At 49.6% G+C, this 13,329-nt stretch overlaps 1 protein-coding gene across 1 annotated transcript in view; it reads left to right on the plus strand.

Annotated features, from left to right (window-relative positions):
- LOC135057252 (piezo-type mechanosensitive ion channel component 2-like) overlaps nucleotides 1-13,329 on the plus strand; it is a 216,119-nt gene that overhangs the window by 56,349 nt on the left and 146,441 nt on the right. The window contains 1 exon segment of the mRNA XM_063963144.1: nucleotides 13,024-13,237. Coding sequence (XP_063819214.1) covers nucleotides 13,024-13,237 — 214 coding nt within the window.

The raw sequence follows: 13,329 nt of genomic DNA on the forward strand, positions 1-13,329 counted from the left end.
CAGGTGCCATTTGTGCTCTCTGTACCAGTGAGGCAGGGACGTGCAGTCAGAGTAGGCAGGGTAGGCAGTGCCTCCCCTGTCATAATGATTAAAATAATGCAAAGAAGATATTTATAACACAGATTCTGTGATAAATATCTTTTATCATTTCAATCATCCCCCCAGCAAATCCCTGCATATTGGGGTGGGAGGCAGCGGGAGAGGTGTCTCCCGCTGCTAACACTAAAGTTTGGGTAGCAGGGGGCGGGCAGGGGGCAGGGCAAAGCCATGGACTGTGAAAGCACATTGAAAAAGTACGGGGATGCGGCACATATACTTGTGCCTCAATGACAGGGGCGTACATTCAGCCCACTTTAATGCACGCCTCTGTCAGTCCCGCAGATGTGACTGGACCAGCGGATCCACTGGCCAGCAGGCACATGCAACGGCGCAACGTGGTGGGCATTCATGGAGGCGGGACCCAGCGGAGAAAGGGTAACTTGTGGCAGACCTGGATCCGAGTGGATCCAGTCCCTGCCAGCCATTCTGCAGAGTTTGGCAGCAGAGAGCCGGCTTCCCATTTCAAAAATGGCGCCTCAGCATCATTTTCGAAATTCAAGATGGCCACCGCAAGCCAATCTCAGCTCGCCGTGTCATCGCTCCGCCCCTTCAACTGTCTTATATAAGCCAGCGGCAAGGCAGTGGCGGTCAGTCCGGCGGCGGGGAGGGAGCAGGCAAGAGCTCCTGTAAATACAAGACTCCAGAAGCCCTGGGGTGGCGGCGGCCATGAATAAGAGCTTAAAGGCTGCTGCCCCCAGGTAAAGGTGCAGCTTAATAAACAATTTAAACATTAGGTGGTGTGTTTTTATTTTAATATTTTCTTTATAGGCGGACTATGGGTGCCAGCGTGCCCTTAATGTCCGGCATGCTGGCACCTGTGGTTCTCCAAGTACCGGCATGCTGGGACCTGTAGGCCGACTGTAAAGAACAATATTAGTATGTCATGAACCCCGCACCCACCGCCAACAGGGGTGCGGGGCATAGCACTGGGCTTTCAGCCCAGTGCTGGTTGTTGCTCAGGGGGAACCCCATTTAAATGTTTGGGGTCCCCACTTTCTGAGGAATGGGCTGACTTGTTTGGGGGGTGTTTAATGCTATGGTAGGGGGACCCCACACTGATTGTCTCCCTTGCTATGGCATTATTCCCCCCTGGCTGGTTCAGCCTAGTGCTGGTTTTGATTACATAGGGGGAACCCTATGCTTTTTTTTTTCTGTGGAAGGAGGGGGGGGGGGGGCATACCGCAATCAGCCAGTGCCTCCCCAATCACTGGTCTCACCTCACGTCACTGGTCCTCGGTATATAGGTTCAGACAGGTGTATTGAGTCCCAGCTCAGCTCACAGTCCAGCAGCAGCAGCAGGTGAACCATAACTTGCTGCAGTGCTGTTGAGAGGTACTAGGTGCAAGCTGTCCTGTCCCCTATTGAAGGTGTTAGCAGAGCTTTTGGGTGAGCCGCTGCAGTGTAAGAACGTCAGTCACACAGGAATCCCTAGGACTTGGCACCCAGAAGGCAAGCGCTTCCATTGTCTTTGGGAGGTTCACCTCTGGCCAGCATATTTGTTGCACTGTACAATTGGGAACACCACAGACAGACATAGGGGTATATTCAATTAGCAGTGACAACGAACTTTTCACGTGAAAAGTCTGGTTTTCGGGTGAAAAAACTGACTTTTCATGTGATACGCAATTACAGCCTATTCAATTTTCCGTGAAAACTTATCGGTGATCATTTTTTCACTAATTCACTTCACCTACTCTGAAGCAGGTGAAAAGTTGGGAAAAGTCACTAATTTAAGGTAAAAATGTTTGGATATGGGCCCTCATTCCAAGTCGTTCGCTCTGTAAATTTCTTCGCATCGCAGTGATTTTCCGCTTAGTGCGCATGCGCAATATCCGCACTGCGACTGCGCCAAGTAATTTTGCTATGAAGATAGTATTTTTACTCATGGCTTTTTCTTCGCTCCGGCGATCGTAGTGTGATTGACAGGAAATGGGTGTTACTGGGCGGAAACAGGCCGTTTTAAGGGCGTGTGGGAAAAAACGCTACCGTTTCCGGAAAAAACGCGGGAGTGGCAGGAGAAACGGGGGAGTGTCTGGGCGAACGCTGGGTGTGTTTGTGACGTCAAACCAGGAACGACAAGCACTGAACTGATCGCAGATGCCGAGTAAGTCAGAAGCTACTCTGAAACTGCTAAGAAGTTTGTAATCGCAATATTGCGAATACATCGTTCGCAATTTTAAGAAGCTAAGATTCACTCCCAGTAGGCGGCGGCTTAGCGTGTGCAATACTGCTAAAATCGCCTTGCGAGCGAACAACTCGGAATGACCTCCATGGTACAGAACTCCTGGGACACCCCCCTTAATGACTAAATAGGCACGTTGAGGTTTTTAATTATTTTTAATTGGCCAATAATGACATGTCATTTTTGGGGTGAAAAAGTACAAAGTGATGGAAATTGGGGTTCAAGGTATGGTACAGGTATATTGGGGTGCTTTATGAGTGGGACAGGTGTTTTTTAGGCTTGCAGATGGGAGTAATCGGTCTGTTTCCACTTTATTTTTAAAGTACCCTAAAATGACCCAAATATATACTTATACCCATTTTCATGTACCCCAAATTTAATGAGAGCATTTATTTTGCTAAAAAAAACTTGCTTTCTATCTTTTTTTTGCATTTTTAAAAAAAAATGCATATAACAGCCATTTCACACAATTTAAGTCCCCAAAAACTCTCTAATGTGATCTCTAACACACTTCTCTTATGTTTTCCTATGTTAGTTTAGCATTTTTTGGGGTACAGGCTGATTTCCCCATTTTCACCTGCACTTTTCACTGCAAGAATTTTCACGTGAAACCCGTTTGGAATCGAATAGGTCGAAAAACGGAGCGTTTTCGCGGCAATTTTCGACCGATTGCCGCGAAAAATTTGCGGGCGAAAAATTGCCGCGAATTTGCGGATAATTGAATACCCCACATAGAGTGAAGTGGGCCCTGCTTGCAAGCTTACAATTTATAGGGAAGAAGAAGTTTGACGCATGTGGCGGGATGTAATGGGGTGCGAGTTTTTCGTGCCGGACAAACCCGCATTAGAAGGTGCGAGTTTGTAGCAAAACTCGTCCAATGTAATATCCTGTGAGTTTTTAAGTTTGAAGCTATCACATTATGCAAGTGTGTACGAGTTTTCTCGTATGAAAATTTGCACATTGGGGGTCATTCCGACCCATTCACACGTAGCAGTATGTGGCTGCGGTGCGAACGGGTCTGGAATGTGCATGCGCGGCGGCCGCACTGCGCACGCGCAACGTTTCCAGGCAACAGGGGTCGCCGGGATATGTTGTGGACAGTGAAGAAAGCGGTCGCAGAGGCGACCGTAAGAAGATTGACAGAAAGAAGGCATTCCTGGTTATCACCAGACCGTTGCCTGCCGTTTTCGAGGAGTGGTGAAGAAAACGCAAGAGAATGGAGGGCAGATGTCTGACGTCAAAGCCGGCCCCAGCATCGCTGAGATCGGCGCACAGGGTAAGTATGTCCAGGGCTAGTCTTATTATGCATGAACATTTTTTAGCTTAGCAGGGCTGCACAAGCGATCGCAGCCCTGCAAAGCTAAAATACACTCCCCCATTGGCGTAGACTAGTTGATCGCAGCAGCAGCAAAATGTTGCTGGCTGCGATCAACTCGGAATGACCCCCATTGTAATGTGAGTTTCATTACATTGTGCAAGTTTGACAGCAGCATGCACAGATCACTGAGATCCATGCATGACTCTGGCAGAAAAGTTGAAAAATGAATGCTATGTGAGCCGGACCGGGTTGTTAAAATACAGGGGGGAAAATTCCAGCCACCAGTATGCCGGCAGTGGGGCGAGCACAAAGAGTCCCCATGGGGCTCTTTACGCTCGCCACGATGCGAGCTTGGTTGCTCGCTGTGCTTGCCACAGGATCTATTCCCATTCTATGTGTGTTGTGGACACCTATGAGTGCCAATAGTCCTGTAGCACAGGTATTCTGGCTGGTGGCATTACTGGCTGTTGGGATTCTGGTGTCGGTATCCTGACTGCCGGGATCCCGACAGACGGCAAATTAAACATATACCCAGGAAACATGCGAGTTTGCATGTTCCTGCACCCTATTGGTTGAGTTTGCAAAATGTGGGAGTTTAGTGCTAAACACGCACATTTGTACAAACTCGCACCCCATTACATCCCACCGATGAGGTTAAGTGCTTCTTCTTGCATATTGGTTCAGTCAGATTGCTAGTGTAATAAGTGCTTAGTGCATTATATGCCACACAGCAATGTTAGCCTGGGGTCAGAGGTAGGTGAGCCAATACCGGTATTTAGACTTAAAAAGTCCTGTTTTTTAATCCTAGGACTAGAGGCAACAATCCTGGATTTTTGAATCAGTTAAATAAAAATGTGTCTGACCAAAGCCGTGGCAGACGCCTGCCTCTCACCACCATGGCTTCTACCTAACAGAGTGGCTGTATTTGCAGCACTGTGACAGCACCAATGGAGAAAGCCAGATTAAGGGGATCCCAGGGGACAAGTGGGAAGGATTACTGAGCAGGATGCCACAAGCAGTGTAAGGGTGGGTATACGATTGGCTGTACATACAACGCGATACCTCATGCCATCCTTAATTACACTGCACAGCCCACATACGATATCACGACCAGAAGATGTTGCATGCAACCCATGGGAGAACGCAATTGTGCGTATAATCTAGACGATGTAGACGATTTGTTGTTTCAATGCAGCTAATCTTCCCGATATCACTCTAGTATGTGCCCACCCTAAGAGAGAGGCACAGTAGGAAAGAGCATAGGCGTGCGCAGGGGGGGTGCCTGGGGCGCACAGGCACCCCCTAATGTCTGGCACCCCGATCTCACATACCTGATGCAACGATCGCCGAGCAGGCTGATTACTGTCCCCTCTGCGCTGCACCCTCTCTGGACTGCATTACTGACTGGACACCTGGGTTAATCAAGGGTGCCACTGCCACCGGCTTTCAAACTCCCAGCTACACCTCCATGTACAAAAACAGCGTGATGTGACGTGATCACGTCATACTGCTCACACGCCCACCCGTCGCACGCCCACCTCTCTCCTTCTATTCTATGCCAACGCTAGCCACTGACGAGGAGCAGCATGCAGCCAGCATTCAGTACTGGCAGGCGGTCGACAGCAGCATTGACACGTCACTTGTTTTTTCAGCAGCAGCAGTACTAGTCTGTGACTGTCAGTGTCAGTGAGTTACTGCAGCTTGCAGGGGAAAGAGAGGAGGAATCAGACCAGGCTGAGGAGGAGCACTGTAATTGCAGTGAGTGCCATCAGGGTTGTTTGTTTGGTGCACACCCACTGGCGTATCTATAATGGGTGCAGTGTGTGTGGTGCACACGGGCCCCTGGGTCCAGGGGGGCCCACACCGCACACACTGCACCCATTTCTTCTATACTTACCTTACCGGCATCCATAGGCGACTGTGTGTGGGCCCCCTCCTCTCCCGTAGCAGTCACCGCCGCTGCTAGCGTACTGAGCGCTAGAGACTCTGGCACAGCGCTAGCAGCGGCGGTGACGGCTACAGCAGAGGAGGGGGCTCACACATGGAGTCTGCACATGGGTCCCCTCCTCTCTAGAAACGCTGCTGTACACACCACAACATCTGACAATACATCTGCATTATTAGGATTGGTACAAGGGTGAATATTTTATATATTGTGTTGACCGTCAATAGATGGTGCTAGACACGCCCAAAAGGAGGTGCTAGACACACCCCTCCAACAGTGCACCCCCTAATAAAATGTGCTGCGCACGCCTATGGGAAAGAGTTGCATGGGGGGGGGCATGTGTGATGGAGAGAGCTATGTGAGGGATAGTGTCAGCGATAAGCTATGTCAGGAGGGAGAGCTGTTTGAGAAAAGAGCTGTGTCAGGGATAAGGTGTGTCAGGGGGAGAGCTGTGTCAGGGATAAGGTGTGTCAGGGGCGAGCGCTGTGTCAGGGGGGGAGAGCTATGTGAGCATAGAGCTGTGTCTAGGCTAAGGTGTGTCAGGGTGGAGAGCTGTGTCAGGGATGAGAGCTATATGAGGGAAGAGCTGTGTCGGAGATAAGGCGTGTCATGGGGGAGAGCTATGTCAGGGATGAAAGCTTTGTGAGGGAAGAGCTGTGTCAGGTATAATGTGTGTCGGGGGGAGCTGTGTCAGTGGTGAGAGCTATGTGAGGGAAGAGGTGTATCAGGGATAAGGTGAGTTGGGGAGGGGGGGAGCTGTGTCAGGGATGAGAGCTATATGAGGGAAGAGCTGTGTCGGAGATAAGGCGTGTCATGGGGGAGAGCTATATCAGGGATGAGAGCTTTGTGAGGGAAAAGCAGTGTCAGGTATAATGTGTGTCGGGGGGAGCTGTGTCAGTGGTGAGAGCTATGTGAGGGAAGAGCTGTATCAGGGATAAGGTGAGTTGGGGAGGGGGGGAGCTATGTCAGGGATGAGAGCTATGTGAGTGAAGAGCTGTGTCAGGGATAAGGTATGTCAGCGGGGAGAGCTGTGTCAGGGATGAGAGATGTGTGAGGGAAGAGCTGTGTCAGGTATAATGTGTGTCAGGGGTGCTGTGTGTCAGGGATGAGAGCTATGTGAGGGAAGAGCTGTGTCAGGTATAATGTGTGTCAGGGGAGCTGTGTCAGGGGTGAGAGCTATGTGAGGGAAGATCTGTGTCAGGGATAAGGTGAGTTGGTGGGGGAGCTGTGTCAGGGTTGAGAGCTATGTGAGGGAAGATCTGTGTCAGGGATAAGGTGAGTTGCTGGAGGAGCTGTGTCAGGGTTGAGAGCTTTGTGAGGGAAGATCTGTGTCAGGGATAAGGTGAGTTGGTGGGGGAGCTGTGTCAGGGTTGAGAGCTTTGTGAGGGAAGAACTGTGTCAGGGATAAAATGTGTCCGGGGGAGGGGGAGCTGTGTCAGGGGTGAGAGCTATGTGAGGGAAGAGCTGTGTCCGGAATAAGCTGTGTCAGGGGGGAGAGCTGTGTCAGGGGTGAGAGCTTTGTGAGGGAAGATCTGTGTCAGGGATAAGGTGAGTTGGTGGGGGAGCTGTGTCAGGGTTGAGAGCTTTGGGAGGGAAGAGCTGTGTCAGGGATAAAATGTGTCCGGGGGAGGGGGAGCTGTGTCAGGGGTGAAAGCTATGTGAGGGAAGAGCTGTGTCCGGAATAAGCTGTGTCAGGGGGGAGAGCTGTGTCAGGGGTGAGAGCTATGTGAGGGAAGAGCTGTGTCAGGGTAAGGTGAGTTGGGGAGGTGGGGGGGGGAGCTATGTCAGGGATGAGAGCTATGTGAGGGAAGACCTGTGTCAGGGTAAGGTGAGTTGGGGAGGTGGGGGGGAGCTGTGTCAGGGATGAGAGCTATGTGAGGGAAGATCTGTATCAGGGATAAGGTGAGTTGGGGAGGGGGGGAGCTGTGTCAGGGATGAGAGCTATGTGAGTGAAGAGCTGTGTCAGGGATAAGGTGTGTCAGCGGGGAGAGCTGTGTCAGGGATGAGAGATGTGTGAGGGAAGAGCTGTGTCAGGTATAATGTGTGTCAGGGGTGCTGTGTGTCAGGGATGAGAGCTATGTGAGGGAAGAGCTGTGTCAGGTATAATGTGTGTCAGGGGAGCTGTGTCAGGGGTGAGAGCTATGTGAGGGAAGATCTGTGTCAGGGATAAGGTGAGTTGGTGGGGGAGCTGTGTCAGGGTTGAGAGCTTTGTGAGGGAAGAGCTGTGTCAGGGATAAAATGTGTCCGGGGGAGGGGGAGCTGTGTCAGGGGTGAAAGCTATGTGAGGGAAGAGCTGTGTCCGGAATAAGCTGTGTCAGGGGGGAGAGCTGTGTCAGGGGTGAGAGCTATGTGAGGGAAGAGCTGTGTCAGGGTAAGGTGAGGTGGTGGGGGGGGGGGAGCTATGTCAGGGATGAGAGCTATGTGAGGGAAGACCTGTGTCAGGGTAAGGTGAGTTGGGGAGGTGGGGGGGGGAGCTGTGTCAGGGATGAGAGCTATGTGAGGGAAGATCTGTGTCAGGGATAAGGTGAGTTGGTGGGGGAGCTGTGTCAGGGTTGAGAGCTTTGTGAGGGAAGAGCTGTGTCAGGGATAAAATGTGTCGGGGGCAGGGGGAGCTGTGTCAGGGGTGAGAGCTATGTGAGGGAAGAGCTTTGTCAGGAATAAGCTGTGTCAGGGGGGAGAGCGGTGTCAGGTGTGAGGGAGGAGCTGTATCAGGAATAAGCTGTGTCAGGAGGGAGAGCTGCATGAGGTATATACTGACAAATCTGGCGGCCAGCCTCTTTTTTTTTTTTTTTTTTAGAGCATGCACTTCAATTTTAGGAATCCTGGGATTGAGATTTTCTCAATCCTGAATCCCAGGATTACAAAAATAAAGCGAGATTAGTCAGAAGGTTGTTTTAGTATGAACAACACATTGGACAGTAAATTTTCTGTGGTAATTACATGTTCATTGGTACACACACTGTACTCCAGAGCTGAGAAGTTAATTATGTGGTCAAATAAATCATCCTTCACCATGATTACCACAAAAGGGAAAATGCACATGTGGCACCATCCTAAAAACTCTGCAGCCCTAAGTGCTTGTTTCCAATAGTAAAGGTTCTGGAATGTTGTGAGGTGATTTTTCCTTTCTATAGTTTGATGCAGTTATTCTCTTTAGAAAGCAATATCAATCTCATTGGCTAGTCATTGGAACTGATAATGTTACTGCTATGTCATTCCTTTGACGATGGGAGGGGTGCGGGTGCTCTCCAGCATGAGAATGTCCCCAGCCACAGAGCGCATGTGGTTGGTTGCCCAAAGGTGTGATGATTATACCACTGATTTTTTATCAATATGTCATGCCCATCAATCAGGTCTCTGTTGTGTGCTAAGGGGGCATGTGCCCCGGGTGCAGAATCTGAGGGGGCGCAGAGATGGGTACTCTGCCTCCCCTCCTTCCTCTCAGCCCTAAGGGGCTACCTTCTGCCAGGTCCAAGGACCCTAACTGCAGGCAACACCAATGAAACTCCCCCCTCCCTGGCCTCCAAACTTCTTGAGCATATTGTCAATAATCGCCTCACTGCCTTTCTTTCCTCTCACTCACTGCTTGACCCATTCCAGTCTGGGTTCCGTTCTCTCCACTCCATGGAAACTGCCCTCACAAAAGTCTGTAATGATCTCCATGCAGCCAAATCTAAGGGCCACTACTCTCTCCTTATTCTTCTTGACCTCTCTGCTGCTTTTGACACTGTGGACCATCCTCTCCTTCTGAAAATCCTTCACTCTCCTAGTCTGCATGATACTGCCCTCTCCTGGCTGTCCTCCTACCTCTCTGATTGTTCCTTCTCTGTCTCCTCTCATGACGCTACCTCCCCCCCACTGCCAGTAACTGTTGGTGTTCCCCAAGGCTCTGTTCTTGGTCCTCTCCTTTTCTCTCTCTATACGTCCTCTTTAGGTGAACTCATTAGTTCTTTTAACTTCCAATATTACCTCTATGCTGATGACACTCAAATCTATCTTTCCTCCCCTGATCTCTCCACAGCTCTCCTCACTTGTACCTACAACTGTCTTTCAGCTATCTCTTCCTGGATGTCCCAGCGCTTTCTTAAACTCAACATGTCTAAGACTGAGCTGATCATCTTCCCACCCTCCCGCACAACCTCACCTCCCACAATCTCATTATCCATTGATGGCACAACTATCTCCTCTAGCCCCCAAGTACGCTGTCTTGGCATAATCCTTGACTCCTCCCTCTCCTTCAAACCACACATTCAGCACCTCTCACAAACCTGTCATTTTCATCTCAAAAACATTTCCAGGATCAGACCTTTTCTCACCCAGGATGCCACTAAGACTATTATTCACTCACTGATTATTTCCAAATTGGATTACAGTAATCTCCTCCTAACTGGCCTCCCTGACAATTACCTCTCTCTACTCCAATCTGTCCTCAATGCTGCAGCCTGGCTCATCTTCCTCACCAAACACACTACATCCACCTCCCCTCTCCTACAAGCCCTTCACTGGCTTCCCTTCCCTTTCAGAATCCAATTCAAACTTCTCACACTCACAACGCACTCACCCACTCCTCTCCCATTTACACCTCTGACCTTATCTCCCTTTACACTCCCACCCATCCTCTTCGCTCTGCTAATACACGCCAACTCTCCTGTCTTCTGATTACTTCCTCCCACTCCTATCTCCAAGATTTTTCACGTGCTGCCCCCTTTCTCTGGAATTCTTTACCTCTCCCCCTCAGACTCTCCACCTCTCTACAGAACTTCAAACGGGCTTTTAAGACCCACTTCTTTACCAAATCCAGCCAAATCTCATCCTAACCCTCTGTCCCATGCTCGGTCTACCCCATCTGTGTCACCCATGTCTGTCTGCCCCTCCCCTTTAGAATGTTAGCTCTCACGAGTAGGGCCCTCTTCCCTCATGTGCTTATCCCTTTCTTACTTTAATAATCCTCAACTGCCCAATTCCTGCAGTTTTTTGGCCACCTTGTTCCCTTGTAAAGCCAAATAAATAAAGGATAATAATAATAATAATAATAATAATAATAGAATGCTAATGAATGGGGCAGAGGCGGTGACCAAAGACTTTTCAGCTGCCCCCTTTTATTTGCTAAGCGCTGGTCCATGGTCGCTCACACACTCCTGTGCCTGTGTAAGCAATGTCTGCCCTCAGGTCTGTTCCCCAGCGCCTCCCCCTTCACACACGCAGCTCCACCAGAGGAGGACAGGTCCCTAAGCGGCTACCTACTGCCGGGTCCAAGAACCCTCGCTGCAGGTCCCCGCTCCCCAGTACCACCAATGTGGAGTCCTGGGAAACCAACCATCCTGGCAACTAGAACACTTATGAATGGGGCGGGGGTGGGCGTTCACACTCCTGTGCCTGTGTAAATTATGTCTGCCCCCGGCCTGTTCCTCAGGGCATTCCCTTTCCTGCATGGCAGCTCCACCAGAGGAGGACAGGGCGAGAGGAAGCAGCAGCAGCCGATAATTAGTCTGGGCACTGGGATGAGGTCTCTATACGCCAGCTGCTGCCTCCCAAAGCGTGGTCCTAGGTCCCAACTTGTAGTCCTACAGCAGTTGGCTAGTTGGAGTCCTACCCCCAGTGTGTGTGATACAGTTATTGCATGGCTTATATCAGGTATATAATACCAGCCAGTCCTAGGGACACTTCTCTGCAGCCAGGATAACCCACATTGTGTGTCCCCCTCCCGAGAAAGTTGGTACTCCTCCTCTTTAATTGATCTTAGGTCCTGACTGGCATACTGGGCTTTGTAGTCCTACAGCAGTTGGACAGTCAGAGTCCCCCACAATACTGTATCTGAGGTGCATGTTAGTTTTCTTGTGTTCCTATACATTTTCCTAGGGAATGTGTGCTGGATGCACCCTGACGGTGCTGGTTCTCACTTTGCCAACTGTTTATTACTGTGTTTTTGACATGGTTCCAAAGTGTGTGTGCATATGGGGGGGGGGGGGGCGCACCAAATTACTGCCTTGCCCCGGGTGCCAAAAATCCTAGTTTCGGCCCTGCCTTGAGTGTGCCGGACTGATAGAGAGTCCTGCTACCTATCATCGCTGATGATCACAGACACTTACTGCCTCTAACTGACAGCTGTACGTTATTTCTAGTTCACTGCTGTCTGTAAATTAAAGGCAGCTCACAATCGTTGTAGCTGGCAGTGTCAGAGTCTGCATGACCGAATACCAAACTGAGGAAAGCACAAGGGGCGGGGGCCTCCACCAGAGGACATGCCTCCTGCTCTCTGCACCACACAGGACATTGTGCTTGTACCCCTGCCAACCACTTCCTCTCCCTGTCACCCTCTACCTCTCCCTGCCTTCCACTGTCACTCTCTGCATCAACCTCTGCCTCCCCCTGCCGTACGTTGTCTCCCTCTAATTCTCACAGTCACCCAATGCTGTGTGGTACAGTATATTGTGAACTGGGGTTGGGGCAAAGGAGGAGGGCCAAAATTTAATTTTCGCACCTGGGTCCACCACTCCCAATTTCTGCCACTAGCCAGTGCCACTCCAGCCATTAACCTCACTGCACTTCACTTCTGCGCACCCATTCCAGCCCGGTCCCGGACACCCAGTAATACAAAGTCAGTTGTATGTCTGAAAAAATATACACATTGCTAAAAGACACACTAATGAAAAATGGGACTTGTGGTAAAAAAAACAACTGTTGTGTTTACATCTCACTCTGAACAAGGCCCTCTTTGTGAATAAACAAGAAACCATTGTTACAAAATGCATAATTGGTTTTAGTAAATTCACTGATTACACTGTCATATATTTTATTTTAGTCTGTAGGGCTAATAATATACCCAATATTGGCCCTCATTCCGAGTTGTTCGCTCGCTAGCTACTTTTAGCAGAAATGCAAACACAAAGCCGCCGCCCTCTGGGAGTGTATTTTAGCATAGCAGAATTGCTAACGAAAGATTACCAATTCTGCTAATATTAGCAGAATTGCGAACGAAAGCAATTTCCTTGCAGTTTCTGAGTAGCTCCAGACCTACTCCTAGATTGCGATCACCTCAGTCCATTTAGTTCCTGGTTTGACGTCACACACACGCCCAGCGTCCTACCAGCCACTCCTCCGTTTCTCCAGCCACTCCTGCGTTCTTACCTGGCACGCCTGCGTTTTTTAGCACACTCCCTGAAAACGGCCAGTTTCCGCCCAGAAACACCCACTTCCTGTCAATCAGCAGAGCGATTGAAAATCTTTGTTCGCCTGTGAGTAAAATAGCATAGTTTTGTGTAAATTTGCTTAGCGCGTGCGCCCTGCTGTGCATACGCATGCGCAGAACTGCCAGATTTTAGCCTATTAGCAATTCTGCTAAAATTAGCAGCGAGCGAACAACTCGGAATGAGGGCCATTGAGTGTTGAATGTAAACTATAAATATATTATGATAAAGCAGGTATACAGTTTGAATCCTTTATCCCAGTGTGCGAGTCACTGCTGTGTTCTTCTTGCAGGTATAATTTTACCATCTGTGACGTCTGCCCTTTACTTTTCCATCTTCATGTTTTTATGTTCCTGGTGGGCATGTAACCGCAGTGTGAGCCTAGTGGTTTTCAGCAGTCTCTGCGTCATGGCTGCCATCTTTAGTGCGGGTCACTTAACCGCTGTTTACCTGTATCAACTCCCTTATTTTCAAGAAATCATCCCACCTCAAGATTTGTATGCTAGGTAAGTCACAATAGTTTACCCTTACATAATTTTGTTTTAGATATGTTCAGCAAAGGTCAGGGCACTATTCCATTCGTTGTTCAAAACTAGTT

This window comes from Pseudophryne corroboree, chromosome 3 (genome assembly GCF_028390025.1).
Source record: "Pseudophryne corroboree isolate aPseCor3 chromosome 3, aPseCor3.hap2, whole genome shotgun sequence".
NCBI lineage: Eukaryota > Metazoa > Chordata > Amphibia > Anura > Myobatrachidae > Pseudophryne > Pseudophryne corroboree.